We start from the raw sequence: 15,267 nt of genomic DNA on the forward strand, positions 1-15,267 counted from the left end.
CAATTTAAAATGCTGACCTGGCGGCAAAAAGACGTCATTGTAGGCTAATTGAAAACATTGCACATTAATCATTATTTAATATAGTAAACTATTTCCACCACTTTAACACTCATAAGATGAAACGCGTGACACTACTATATTTCTACTGTAGTCTCTTTGGCTAACACTGGGAGCAGGGCTACAGTTTAGTTGTCCACATGCCGTGAAATAAATGATAAAAAAAAAAACACACTTCAATTAACCCCTTTGAGAGAAAAAAAACCCCACTTAAATCAGTGCAAAAGACATTCCAGATTTTTGTTTAATGTAAACACGCAGTGGTAAGATTAAAGAAAACACTGCGGGACATACTTGGCACACTTCTCTGTTATACCGTTAACATATTTCAATGTGCGGTATTATTACAATGCATAATTCATTTAACATGCCAAATATTGTTCTACATACATACATTATCTCACAAATTGAGTACACTTGTCACAATTTTGTAAATATTTTTATTATATATTTTAACAGGACAACACTAACAAAATGAAACTACAGTGTACTGATTGTAAAACTGTGAATTTACTGTCCCCACAAAATAACGTAACACTCAGCCATTAATATCTCCTGGCAACAAAAGTGAGTGCACCCCTAAATGAACATTTCCAAATTGGGCCAAAAGTGTCAATATTTTGACATCAATACATCCAGTCAATCATAAGGCACAGACAGACAAATTGCCACATTTATGGACACTTTAGAAGCATTAATGAACCCAAATGTACGTTTTGTTGAACGTACGTGGGAAAAAAAAGCACACTAACTGAAAGTATTCAAAAGCATAATTGTACCAACTCCAAATACAATCAGTCCATCCACATGAATGTCGGCTCGGGCCAGCTGTGATTTTCAATGCGGTCGGGCTCTACAGACTGTCGAGTCAGCACGGGGGCGATAGGATGCGGTGATGCAAGGGACAGGCGTGCGGCCAGGAGGCCCATCCGAACACAAGCGTCGGTGTCTCGGCCCTGGAGGATCCCGGCCATCAAGGCGCCTGCAAGACTGCACATAAGGAAATGATGACTTGTCTTTTTGCTCAGAACTATAGGTGCTTTCTACCTATCTCCTGCTCCCGAGACGTTCATCGTCTCATGTGCTGCGAGAGTCAGCGCTGGGTAGTGGACAGCGCAAAGCTTCCTTGTCTGCAAATACAGATGGTCACAATAACTCTCTTCTATCTGTCCATACATTGTTTTATGCTTACGTTTTGTTGAGTTTTTTTGTGCACACGGTGGGTTCCAAAGAAAATGAGTGCTAAGAAAAAGTGAATGATGAATTAAAGAATGAAAACTGTTTTCCCCCCCCAAAAAAACTGCTTGAGTCTGTGCATTCTATTTAATTAATTATTTTTAAAGTTCTCGCCTTCCTCTGCTTCCTTGGCTTCAAGTTGACGCAGCATGCGTGGTGCTCGCCGCATATCAACACTCCGTTTTCCCCCAGGGTCACCACCAGGCAGTGGAGATGCTCCAGCAGGGGACGCGAGAGAGCCACGGCCAGACTCAGCACCTGCTCCAGGGAATTTGGGAGCACTGACGGCACCCCAACCAAAGCACATCCTCACTTGCACATAAACACAAACAAAACTATTCCCTCAGATTTTTACCTTCGGGTGTTTGAAGGCCAATGGTTTTGCTCATGGTGCACAACTCGGCCAGGTTGGGTGAGGCGTAGGACAGCGACTTCCAGGCGTCGGACAGGAAGGGTTTACGAGATTTTTCGGAATCGGTCGGCTCATACCAGACTGCACGTTGACGTTAGGCATCGGAGTCAATAAACGCTACAAATTCAATGCTCGGGACTTTCTTCCGTACCGTTGATGTTGTGCTGTTTGGCGATGGAGAGAACATATCTGACGGTGGAGGCTGGGATGTTTCCATCAAGACACACCAGAGTCGACGCCAAAAGCTGCTTTTCAAATTGCGACACCTACGGGGAAGACCATCAAGAAGATAGATGACAACAACACATTCGGAACAAGTTACCGTCAAACTCCGGAGTAGACCTGATCTGAGATTTGAACCCAGGACCTTGGAATCGAACCTCAAAAACCACTGGGCCACAATCAGAACTTACATATTGTTCTGTTATCTGCTGATGAATGTCCATGTCGCCCAATCCGAGAGCGAGTTCTCCATTTTCAGTGATAACGGCACAATAGGTAGCTGTGCTTTGACCTTCCAACCTCGTCACGCCGCTGACGTCCTGATGGCAAAAGCGCACACACATGGCAGCCGCATACTCGAATACAGTAGAATTGGAACAGCGTCTGATGATTCGCCGACATTTTCAACCCTACATATGTTACCATATGTTTGCAGTAGCTGAAGACGGCATCGCTGTGAGAATCGGCTCCAGTGGCCGAGATGAACACGGGCTGGTGGCCCAGGCGACTCAAACAATCTGAAAAGACAAGCAGACTGCCAAAATTAGGTTATGAATGAAAATATGATCAAATAAATAGGATGGAAACGCACCAGCGATGTTTCGTCCTACGCCACCGTATGACTGGCAAACGCTTCCCGGGTTGGTCTGTCCAAACTCAGAGTTGACAACAACAGTTTAAAAATGACAATTATCTTTGTTCATCAATCCACGCAATGAAATGCTTTCTATTGAGATACCAGAAATGACTTCTTTAACATGTTCATCCAGCTTTTTTTTGGTACATTTTTGGAGTGAGATTGTTATCATGCAAAATATGTGCCTTGACTCAATAAAGGTTTGTAAACTGCGATATGTGTCATATGGATTATAAACTTACCTGAAGTGTTTTTGTTTTTCCTTTTGCAATAAAATCCACATTTATTCCCCCGATGACGACCTGCGGCAAAATAGAATAGCATTGTTGTTGTGGACTGAGTTCATTCAACTTTTGAGGGGAAAATTGACTTTTTAATGGCTTGTAACACAAATAGTCGGTGCTCTGGATTGCTGGTCCTAGAAAGTACTTTTTTTTTCTGAAAATGTGTCTGTGAGGAAGCCGTTCTGCACTTCCATCATTACAGCGGGCCCAATTTAAATAACAACTGCCCCCCCACACTGAGTTTTTCTGCCCATGATATGTTTAGCTAGGCTGGGTGAAGATCCCGAGCCACTTTCAAGCGACGATAAGCAGCACTTGCTTGATTACACAGTTTATGAAGTGCCACTTCAATGAGCTAAAATGTTGTTGTTTTTTAAACTTTTTGTTGGGGACAAAAAGAAGAATAGAGCATAACACGGTAGCTAGACAACAGTTTAAAAAAAACGTCCCCTTAAAACAAACCATCTGCATTTGCACTCACAATACTGGATTCAGATTGTTTAGCGGGACGATTTGATGAGCTACTGGACTTTCTTTTCTTCATCCGCTTTGACAGCGCACAGGCTATCTGGCTGCCAACTTTAGCGTTGTTATGAATGAGAGCAATATCTACAAGGAAAATGAAGGGGTGTTAACATACCACATTGGTGACTGCATATCTTGTGTGCTGTAAGTGCCCGATTAGATGTGAATTATTGGAAGGATACTGGCTTCAAGGGACTTTCCTTGCGTCAGCTCGTTGACCCTTTGGAGAATGTACGGCGTCACATCTCTTCCTGTGATACCTTGAGAACTGAGTGAGGGGAATAATCGTAGAAGTAGAAATAGAAATGCAGACTGACAAATAAAAAAAATTGAACTATGGAGAAGTCAGCATTAGCCATTAAATGTTCATTTTCCCTGCACACATTGTACAAGTTATCTTTTCCCATTAAAGTACATGGAAATGCCATTAATCCATTCCGACCTCCAGAAAAAGATAATAGCAAAAATATTTGTAGCGTTATTAACCCATTTGCTCCTAAAACGTATAAATACGTTCTATTTTAAATGTGTTACGTGTCCCAAAGACGTATTTATACATTTTCTTATGCTAGAGCATAGAGCAGGCTTTGATGCAGCCTCTCAACGGCAAAGAACGTTTGAAGAAACGGTAGTAAAAAAAAAACGGCCAGCAGGTGGCAGCAGAGTATAAGAGATCAACCAGGGCCATGTTGAAAAGAGCTCCTTTACCCACGGTTGTAAACAGATATGTGAATAATGATTAAACTTAGCTACATTCTAATGCTAATTGCTGCAACACGGAAACAGATAGATAGAAATATACTTTTTTTCCTGATCAAAGATGAGACTCTAATCTTTCTTTTGGTAGGTTTCATGTTTTTATAGCAATAGAACACAATATTCCGTGGGCCTTGCAAAATCCGTCAAAATCCAGTAAAACAGCTGGGAGCGAAGGGGGTTGCTTCAGTGAAAATTGCTGGGAGTGAATGAGTTAATAAACATCACTCTAAAATATTATACTTTATAAAAACATAATTAAAAATGTGAAGAATTAATCAATTTTTGCCAGTTCAATTCAATGGACACTGTGCCGTTCCATCTGGTGTACTGTGCGTGCCTTGGCCACCTGGGGGCAGTATAATACAGACAGAGTGGCTATTACTACATTTTGAAAATATCTGTAGTTCCTAATTTGATATAGATATCTTAGAGCAAAACTGAACGGAACATACTATGCGTGCATAGAAAATGAACTTTATGTCATTTGTACAATTTAATCCTAAATTCAATTTTCATACCTTGCCTCTGCCACGGCTGTCTGTATTGCTCGCTGGATCCGCTGGCCTGCCGCTGCGTGCTCTTGCAGGATGGGCACAGCTATCAACACGCCACTATGGACACCTAGTGACAAAGCGCTCTCTAAAGAGGGACAGTGGCAAATTTGCGAATGTTAATGCAATTTGTGAAATTTAATTATGAGGGTTGATTGTAGAAAATGTTGATTTACCGATGAGTTGTGCGGCCTTGTCAGGGTCGCAGACTTGGTATGGGGAAGTGAATCCGCTTAGTGGAGAGAAGAAGGCTGGGAAAGCTTTCGACGCTCCATAGGTGGCGACACAAACACCCTGAGTCTCCTGATTAAGGAAAATTTGAGAAAAGTGGTAGGATGAAGATATGACGGGTATCTTTATTTGACTTAAGTTTTTATTATTTGAGCGACTTTTTACTTCTCTCCCTACATTTGAAAACAGCTACCTGTACTTTTTTTTTTTTAACTAGTGTGTTAGCATTTTTGGCTTTTTTTTTAAATACACATGTAATTGCTTTTGTTTTAAGTTATGAATCTTACGATAAACATCAACTGGGAGTGGCATTAAACAGCTTGAAGACCCTTTTTAGATTCATTGTTCACTATTTAACAAACTAGGTTCTGTCTATTGAGCAGTGAGCAGGTTTACAATAGTTTTGGGTTTCTTTCTTTATAATATATATATTTATATATATATATAATTAGATTTTAGAGCAAGTTTGTTAGTTTAAACTTTTTCAGAAATGCTTCATTTTAGTCTAGTTAGTATTATTTTTTTGTATTAGTTAAAAAAAAATTAAATATTTGCCGAGCATAAGGTTTTAATTTTTTTTTTTTTTTAAGTTCACTAAATATGGTATGATAAAGTAAACTACAATTCTCAAACAACTGACCTTCCTTCTACTGTAGCTTCGGACAATAGCAAAATAAATACAATTAAAATGAACCCAGAAAGAAAATGTATAATTGACAATGATGAAAACTAAGGACAATTTGGGTATAATTAGCTTATAGGTAGTTTTAGTTAGCTTTATAAACATAAAATGTCATTTCAGTTGTTTTGTTTATTCAGAAAGCATTTTCGATTTGATTTTGCTAGCGATTTATTTTTTCAGTTATAGTTTTAAGTTATTTCGTTATTGTTTATTAACTATAGAGTGATTGTATCCCTTAAAAATAAGTCATATCTTGAAAAACTAGAAAGTCAGGTCACTTGTATTTCAAGTATGTCTCCTTAAAGCTCTTACTAGGAACTCCAAAGTGCGTCCGATGTCTAGTATAGACTTGACCCCAGCAGACACCACGGCAACGGGAGTCCTGCCCAGTTCTGTTAGATCAGCACTGATGTCCAGACCTGGACAAATACTGTACCCATTAATGTGCAAACATGATTATTATTATTAATGTTGAGAAGTGTAAAAATGATATGCAATCCTAATAATCCGCCCATTTTCTATAGCGTTTGTCCTCTCAGCTCTGCCTTTGTGAAGTTTGCATGTTCGCCCATTGCTTGATTGGGGGTTCTGTCCTCTGGCCCCCTTCCACATTCCCAAGGCATGCATGCATGTTAGGTTCATTTAATACTCTAAATTGTCCACATGTGTGAATGTGATTGAGTGTGAATGATTGTTTGTTGGTATGCACCTGATCAAATTCTGCTGGGCTAGACTCCAAATTAACTAATGAAAATTAGCACTATAAAAAAAATTGATAAGTATGATGTTCTGATTAATATTACATTTGTGGAATGGAGCAAAATCCAGCTATTTTTTTATCCATCTTGTTGTCGACTGAAGATGACATCAATGTTGCTCAGGTCTCAGGTAACAACCAATCACAGCACAGCTTCAGAAAACAGGTGAGCTATGATTGGCCGTAGCCTGAGCCCTGAGCAACTGTGATGTCATCATCAGTCGACAGCAAGTGGCAAAATGGCCGCCCCCTGAGATGGATAAAAATGTTGCTCCATAACTCATATTCCACTAATGTGATATTAATCAGAATGTCATGTTTAGACTAGTAAGGTCACATATAATATATTATTGTCAAGAAATGACAATAACACCTTCGACTTAAATCCTTTAACCCTCTTCAGAATTTCTGGATACAAGGACCCAAAAGGAAAAAAATAAAATAAAAACATCACCTTTGCAAAGCACTCCATTATAAAAAGCTGTCCATCTTACTGTTCTCTCCATCTCTGTGCACTCCCCCGATACCTCCGGTAACAAACACGGGGATGCCGGCTCGGTGCGCTGCAATCATGGTGGCCGACACAGTGGTGCCGCCAGAGAGCCCCTGTCAACACATCCAGTTAGAGGTGGGAAGTATAAATACTTTGTTGCTGTACTAATTATTCAAGTATTTGTACTTTTACTCTTAATCCATTATTTGAAAATAGTACTTTATTCTCCATATGTAGGCAAACTTGACCAGATTTTTTTTTTTTGTATTATTATTATTCTCCAAATCTGGAATGACCTTTCCACCACCTCTACATCTCATCAATCACATTTGAGTGTTGCATCCTCACTTGGCTAACCACATACGGCAGGTCACGTCGAGACACCTTGACGGAGCCTTCGCAGCGGGCCAGGAAGTCCAGCTCCTCCACAGACAAACCGACGTGAACTTTGCCCTCAATCACCCCGACAGTGGCGGGGGTGGCCTTTTGGGCCCTCACGATGGCCTCCACCTCTTTGGCCGTGCTGCGTTAATCCACTTACTCATTATGACGTGAAGTTGTAATGAGGTGTGTTGACATTCAAAGCACATACCTGAGATTGTGAGGGTAGGGCATGCCGTGAGTGATGATAGTGCTCTCTAGCGCCACCACCGGGTGGTTTTCTGCCAGTGCCTGCGATACCGACGGATGAACTTGGAAGATGCTGTCTAAAAGTCATCGATGATCAGTGGTGGGACGTCAGAGTGTACTTTAAAAAACTAACAAACTGGTACTTCACAGGTTAAAAAGTGAACTCTATATCTCCAATATCGAATAACCCTTAAATTACCAGGTACAATTCCTGATATGCAAAAATAGATCCAATTCCATATTTTGAGGAGAGAAAAAAAAAAAGCCCATTCTTACCATTTTGAAATGTTGAAAGTCCTCTTCTAATGATCAATGTGGACACTCGCTTTAGCATTCTGCGTAGAGAACTTAATAGCACTTAAACACAGTCCTTTTCTATTTCCTTTCCAGATGTTTCAGTACGGTTTTAGTATAGCTACACTGGAACAAATTACAGTCCAAAACGGTACAATAAAGATTGCACAAGAACGTGGTGCTTACCTTCTCAGCCGCTACCAAAAAAAAAATGTTAGAAACTTTGCCCAGAAGGCTGAACTTTAACCCCAGAGAGTGTTTACATGGCCAGCTAGCATCAATAACAGAAAACTACTGGTTAATGAGTTTTCCAAAAGTGGGTCTTTTGGGTCAAAACACATGATCAAATGTCAAAACATTTTTAGTTGCAAAGTATGATAAATGCCGCTCATTGATTTTTCTTCTTCTCTATTTGTGGTCATTACTTCACACTACAATCTATGAAATCCAGTTGAATTCTCCCACGCATTACCATATGTAATGATAGTTGTCCACGGTGTGAAACATGCTAAGTTTGTTCTGAGATATTTTATTTTACATCAACATAAGCAGGGTTTCTCAAAGTTTTTGGGTCCAGGGCTAATTTACAGAGAAGACATTTTTCAAGGACCCCGTTCATAATTCTAACGGTAAAGAAACAGAAATATCACATTTACCTCTAAATGCCAACGGGGAGGGGGGGGGGAAAGTTGCTTATACTGTACTTTTATTCAAGATTTAGTTTCCAGAAAAAAAATTGTAAAGTTATAATCTTGCCACACTTTTGCTGCATGTAAAGCTCATTATAGGCCTTGCCCTTCGACTTCCAAGTCCTCCACCAGTTCCTCCTCAAACCACTGCGGGTGCTTCAACTGGTACTCCCGAAAAGCCTCCAAGGCCTCTTGCAAGGCTCGACCCGAGGGGCAGCGGTGATACTCGCCCTCGGCAAGTCCTTCAATGTGACAAACTCTACCCGGCCCGTGCTGTTCGGCGTCCAGGATTCTGAAGAAGAGCTCCTCAAATTGCTTCATGAGCTTGTATCGAACTGTGACGTTAAACGGCGAGGGGACGTCTTCCGGGGAACAAACATCTTCAAAGTAAGCCACCATGTACTTCTCGTAGGAAGCGCGATGTACCAGATGAGGGACGATGAGGCCGAGAGCCGGAGTGAGCATGTCGCCCAAGGGCGAACCCAGGTCTTCTCTCAGGAGAACCCGTTTCTCTCCGCACATGGCTCTCCATTTGGCTTGCACTCCTTGTGAGCACAGGAGGAGGATCTTATCTGAAGAGCGTTCCATTTGTTCTCTCTGCCAGTCCAGCCACTGGATACGGCCCAGAATTCCCAGTCGGGCGGAATCCATCAGATCCAGGATCACCTCGGTGCCGCATTTGGCCGTCAGGAAGGCGCAGAGCTTGAGGACGACATTTTTGTATAAAGGGTGGTCAAGGGAGTAGAGGATGAAGACTTTTTTTCTTTCTCGCACCCGGAAACATTGCGGTTGTTGGTCAGTAGCCGATGACGACGCACTGATGTGACCTGAGGGAAAGAAGAAAAAATTTAGACCTCCGTTTAGTCTTTAATCTAGTGCTCCCTTGAGTTAAGAGTGAATATTTCCATTCTCAGCCTGTAGGGGGCAATAATGTGCAATAAATGAAACATGGTTGCAAGGTGACAAATAAAAAGAAAAATAGAAGCAGCAAAGTCAACATACTACAATCAAATCATATTACCTTTATAAGATGCAGCCCTCAGCAAAAAGGCAAAACAAACACCAACAAAAGCCAGCCCCACTGCCCCCTTCATCATTGCAGTCCGTGGTGGAAAAGCTACACACAAAAAAGTGGGATTAAAATACAAAAAAAAAAAAACAACAATGCCATTTTTGTGCAGTTAAAGTCCTCTGCCTGTGCTATCAAGTCCTATTATTACAATGTATTTATCTGCATTTGGTTAAACTACTATTTAACCCCAAAATACTGTTTATTTTCAATGCACAAAAGACATTTTACTAAATAAATACATAATCTTTTGATATTTTGGGTCGCTTTAAGAAAGGTCAATAAATGTCAGCATTTAATGACATTTAAGGTGTCAATGCTAAAACAACTGCAACACTTACACAAACAGTAATTGATTTTCGTTTGTTGTGCATGACAGCCGTCGTTCATGCATCTTGTGAAGAATGGCTTAATCTTGAGAGAGAGCGAGAAAATAAAATAAATTTAATAAGCTTTGATACACATATTATATTTTTTTTGTGGGGCAAAACTCACCGTTATCAGCAGTTCACACTTTAAGAGCTGTGACACATCCAAGCCAAATGTGATGTTTATAGATGTTCGGTTGTCCTGTTTGTGAGATTGAATAATAAGACAATAATACTATAGACAAAAATCAGTTTCAGTTTCACCTTGGAAACATTCTTTGAGAAATGGGAGCCGTCACTCTGAATGGAGACTTGGTATATGTCAGAATGCTTGTCTGCCTCAAAGTCCACAAAAATTGACAACATTTGATGTTTCCCCATTGATAAAGTAGTTGTGATGTGAGCGTCCCAAAGGCTACCTTGAATAATAAGTTTAAAAAAAAAAAAGAAGAGAGAATTACTGAGCGCTCCTTTGTTGCTGTATTTTAAAGACAATAAATAACTCACCATTTTCCAAACACATTTGGGAGTTTTGGAGTCTTTCGTCATCACATCCTAGCCATGATAGACAAATATTACAATATTAAATGTTTAAGAGTCAAATAAATGGAAATTTGTTGTTGGAGATAAACACATACAGTATTTGGATGTTCTCAAACTGAAAAAGAAAAAAATAATAATCTTCTATTTTAATAACTTTGGGATAAAACACTCACTTTTTTTCTTTTTTTAAACCAAACCCCTTTTTTAAAATAAATGTAACAATATCTGAACAAACTATTTAACTTGATTTCAAATTTCAAGTCTGAATGATTAAGGCAGTGGTGGAAAACAATGGTGGCCACACAAATAGTGCCCAATTTGGAGATTTTCACTTAGGGGTGTACTCACTTTTGTTGCCAGCGATTTTGACATGAATCGCTTTGTGGTATTTTAAGGGGACAGTAAATGTACAGTGCATTACAAGCTGTGCACTGACTACTTCATGCACATCAAACATGGCATTTCCCATGAAACTCGTTTTTGGATGATGCAGGAATACACAAACAAAATACATACAAATGCCAGCCTCTAATGGCTAATAAAAAATAATAACAATAAAAATTAAGAATACAAATACAAATATGCCAGCCTCGAATGGTAATACCTCACCTGGGATTGTAACTTGCTTTGTGATAGTGTAATCTCCAATGTCAGGTTGTGGCAAATGAAAGGCTGTCAGTGTATACGTATGGCCGGCCTCCACACGCAACCCAGACAATGAAAAAGTCCACTGAAGTAGAAAAACACCGTTACTTGTTTGCCGCAGTTCAAGATCAAAATGCACCTCCTTACCTTGCTAAATTTAGGATTGAGCTGCTTGCTGACACTGTAAGTGAACTGCGCGCACACACTTTCATTCGTATATTTATCAGCAATATGCAACTGAGTCCCATGGAGTGATAGAACACTTGCTGGGAAGAGGAGGGGGGATTAATCTGAATATTATTAATAAAAATAAAATTTTAAAAATTAGTGCGGACACTTGAGGTCTCAAATTGTACTCACCATCTGATTTGAGCCTCCACGTGATATTCATAGTGAGAACCGACACATGGCCATCCTTAGCAATTCCCACAGAGTCTGGACCCCACTCAGGTGAGGTGGGGGCAGTCTGTCGGGGCACAACCTTGGATTTGTCTGTGCAATTATCTGACATTCAAAAATATGCATGTCATGTTTACAAGGGTGGCAGTTATTTGTATTTATTTTTAGACACATTTAAACACTCACACTTCATTGTGCAGCTACCGAGACCCTGTAAAGCAGGAAAATAAGTTTTAGGACTCGCTGAACACCATGTTGCAAAAGTACTCTCAATCTGTAATTAAATTAAGTAAAGCTAAAAAAAAAAGAAAAAAAAGCACAAACTCTAAAATGCACTGTAACTACAAAAGTTTAAATGATTTTCAGACTAGGAAGTTGTATCATATTACACCTATATTAGCCAACTTGGACTGGATCGTCTTCCACAAGACATTTGATTTTAAGTTTAAAGGGTATTTAAAAAAAACCCCAATGTAATCCTTACCCATTGGTTGCAGTTCGACATCAAAATGAAAGATAATGCTGCAAACCCAGTTGCCAAACACGAGTAGAAGAATGCAACGTGGATCATTGTGGTGTTGCAGTTGCAAGAATGAACGAGATTGTCTTCTCAAAGGTAAGATTTGGTGGTGCAACTTTCCACTCGTGTGTTTTGCTTTAAATGCTGTACAAAATAATCATAGAACACAGGAAGAATGCTGTTTATCAGGTGCCATCATCAGAGATAACACATCGACAGGAAATATTGCTTAATAGTTCAATGCTACTTATTTTTGCATTACAGCAGGGAACAAACATGCATTTTTAACATCTTTAACTTATTTTTTTTTTAATGTGAGAGACCCCACATGTTGAGAAAAAAATAACATTGGGATTATTACAATGTCTATTCATCCATTCGTGTGAGCCTCAGGTTGCTTTCTATTATGGCATTTAACTGACTCCAAAATGGACGAGGCTTGATATACATTTTATGCTGGTTGACTTCCAAATTAATCCAATTTCAAAACTTGTGTCAAACATTTTATTCTCCATAAAAAATGTCATTCACTGTACAGGCAATGACTTACAGCACATTTCAACTGTCCTTTGGAAGTTAAAGTATTAAATACATTAAACAGGGTCACAACTTAGGTAGAAATGTACAATTTTAATTATTCCACATACTTACACTTCCTCTCACTGAATGATGGGCATATGAGCAGAGCAACTCTTTCAAATGACTTCAACGTGCACTACTGACAAAAAAGTGAGGGATATTCGGCTTTTGGTGACTTTTGAGAATTTGTGGCGAGGCTGTGACACCATCTATGTTGTTCTCACTTTTGATTGTTCTTCATCAAACAGCGGAGAACCCTCCGGGTGCATTTCCTCGCAGGTGTGTATCCTCATGTGTAACGCCAGGTAGCTCGGGCTTGACACTTTCTTCCCGCAAAGGGAGCAAGAAAGGGCCTGTTCTCCGCTGTGGGTTCTCCTGTGCGCCACCAAACTGCGTTTCCCGGAGAATCCGGCGCCACACACAGAGCAGGAGTAAACGCTCCCCTGGACGTGAATGCGGGAGTGTTCCACGAGACTGGAGCGGTGTCGGAATCTTTTCCCACACACCGAGCACCAGTGAGGCTTCTCCCCCGTGTGTCGCCTCATGTGCAACGCCAGACTGCTCTTTTTCGCAAACTTCCAACAGCAGAGCGTGCAGGCGAATGGCTTCACTCCGGTGTGACTGCGCAAGTGAATGACTAAATCCGAGCGCTGTGTGAATTTCTTACCGCATACCGAGCACCTGTGGGGTCTCTCCCCGGTGTGACTCATCGTGTGCCTTTTCAAACCCGCCCTGGACGTGTACGTCTTGCCACAGTCCCCGCACTGAAACTTCTTGCTGTGAGCCTGGGAATCTGCTTTGCTGTGAAGATTCTCGTCCGATGAGTCAGATGTCATGTGGTCAGCCGGTAAATCAAAGCGAATGTATGGTTGTGATGCTTCATGTTGGTCTTCAGCGGTTTCTGCGGTCAAGTTGCTAGTTCGGAGCTCTGGCTCTCTCGCATCATTGCTTTGACTGTAATGAAGGTGCGAGGACCTGGCTTCATCACATGCCCTGTTGCCCGTTTCTCCCTCCGGGCTGGTCCAGAGTTCTTCCACTTTAATGTGGCAGGGCGCCGGAGGTTTCTGCTCTTCTGTACTGCCGTGCCACTCATGCTGCTCAGGGGCGAAGTTAACTTTCATGTCCGTTGGATGATGGACGTCTGCAGGACAATGAGAACACAGAGAAAATAATTTTTGTTTTCTGTTGATCACTGTGTTAACATAAGCATCACAACAATACTTAAGTCATGAAAATTAATTGGGATTTTGAAGTATTGGTATCCACGATATATATATATGCATTTACTTGGTATCAGATCCCATCGATACGAAAAACATACAATATGGCACAGTACTTAACGGATATGATATCATTAATTATCCCACTGCTTTTTTTCATTGTGGCTTCAGTACCATTAAGAAACTTGATGCAACAATTGTATTAAAGTCATCATTTTGGCATTTGAAAACACATTGTGAGATGAGAATGAAACGTGCAATACAAACCTTCTATACGTAGTTGCACATTGGGCCTGAGAAATGCGTCCAGTAGCTGTCGCTGTCGTTCATTTTCCTCTTTGGAGCGACACAGTTCCTCCTCGTACTCCGTTATCGTCTTCTCAAAGAGTCCAAATATCTCATCGGCGGTCTCGGTTAGTCGCCTCGCCACCAAAGCCCTTAGCATTCGGACTTTGCACATCTTTACGAGCCCAATGATGTAGGGATTAACCAATCGAGACCACTTCCGCAGTCTTCTTGATGGTAGCTAGCAGAGGCTAACGCTAATTTGAGAAGCTTTGAAAAGTCGACGATGACGAAATTATCACTACAGAAAGATTCTAATGTATATCACCGCTTAACGCCATGTGCGATGTTCGTATGAAACTGAGAAAGAGTGACTGACTTTTAGACTTTATGCCACCACCTCCGATTAGCGGTGTTCACAACTTCCGCTTTTTCTTCTTCGGTGATTGTGACTGTAACTAGAAACCCATGACGTCACTTTACTGTCACCATCAAGAGTCGCTTGGCTACGACACGCTAGAATTTCAAAACAAAAATGTTACGCTTCCAAAACATATCCTCCAGTTATTGGTGGGATTTAACTCTTTATAAATCCGTAGATTTGATTAAACATATAAGCAAATACAGTATGAAATATATGGACGATTTTATAAAAGTACACGGTTTTTCCTGGACACGTGTAGGCTATGTTGTGTATCCTGCTGTCAAGTGTTTAATAAAAAACGAAACATCCCATGATCTCACTGGCAAGAAGCCTCAATAAAAAGTTTGAGCCTGGAAGGATTAACACCTCATGCCAATAGACAGTAAGGGATTTTGGAACAGCAGTTTTTAAAGCCCTAACGGAGATTAGAAGGTTGAACATAAAAATTCCTGTCACATTTTCTCCTGAGCTTGGTTTTATTAGTTGACACATCACAGGCACACACTGTCTGACATGATGTCTGACACCAAATACAGTGGCTGAAAGAAGTCTTCCCATCTCATTTATTTTAATTGAGTAATATAGGTGATAGCACATTAATGGTGGGAAAAGTTGTGGAATGATGACAATCTTGGTCTCATTTGTTTACATCACAAAAATATGGCATTTGAACAGGGGTGTGTAGACTTTTTATATCCTCTGTACATCTACAATGTGTGACAACTGCATTATTAAAAATGCTCTGCTGTGTTGTCA

At 40.5% G+C, this 15,267-nt stretch overlaps 2 protein-coding genes across 3 annotated transcripts; both read right to left on the reverse strand.

Annotated features, from left to right (window-relative positions):
• Window positions 1-480: 480 nt before the first annotated feature.
• On the reverse strand, window positions 481-8,091 carry LOC147175535 (uncharacterized). 2 transcript variants are annotated; one of them, XM_086073737.1, is made up of 19 exons: window positions 7,957-8,091; window positions 7,753-7,811; window positions 7,439-7,553; window positions 7,195-7,369; window positions 6,848-6,959; window positions 5,909-6,015; window positions 4,860-4,986; window positions 4,651-4,771; window positions 3,556-3,641; window positions 3,330-3,457; window positions 2,807-2,866; window positions 2,520-2,583; window positions 2,351-2,445; window positions 2,119-2,247; window positions 1,857-1,971; window positions 1,649-1,786; window positions 1,408-1,574; window positions 1,105-1,187; window positions 481-1,047 (listed from the first exon to the last, which is right to left on the reverse strand). In XM_086073737.1, exons 2-19 carry the CDS (start codon window positions 7,808-7,810, stop codon window positions 852-854), a joined length of 2,076 nt encoding a protein of 691 aa, XP_085929863.1. In that variant the 5' UTR covers window position 7,811; window positions 7,957-8,091; the 3' UTR covers window positions 481-851. The 2 variants fall into 2 exon arrangements, with proteins under 2 accessions (XP_085929863.1, XP_085929861.1); XM_086073735.1 differs by having other exon boundaries at window positions 7,753-8,088.
• A 350-nt stretch (window positions 8,092-8,441) lies between these two features.
• LOC147175536 (interleukin-17 receptor A) lies at window positions 8,442-14,524 on the reverse strand. Its single transcript, XM_086072618.1, has 12 exons — window positions 14,070-14,524; window positions 13,257-13,723; window positions 11,670-11,694; window positions 11,445-11,588; window positions 11,232-11,350; window positions 11,049-11,169; window positions 10,404-10,451; window positions 10,161-10,315; window positions 10,024-10,098; window positions 9,870-9,942; window positions 9,481-9,576; window positions 8,442-9,286 (listed from the first exon to the last, which is right to left on the reverse strand). Exons 1-12 carry the CDS (start codon window positions 14,260-14,262, stop codon window positions 8,553-8,555), a joined length of 2,250 nt encoding a protein of 749 aa, XP_085928744.1. The 5' UTR covers window positions 14,263-14,524; the 3' UTR covers window positions 8,442-8,552.
• Window positions 14,525-15,267: the final 743 nt, after the last annotated feature.

This window comes from Leptonotus elevatus, chromosome 4 (assembly GCF_054856555.1).
Source record: "Leptonotus elevatus isolate MCC_2025b chromosome 4, RoL_Lele_1.0, whole genome shotgun sequence".
In the NCBI taxonomy this organism is placed as follows: domain Eukaryota; kingdom Metazoa; phylum Chordata; class Actinopteri; order Syngnathiformes; family Syngnathidae; genus Leptonotus; species Leptonotus elevatus.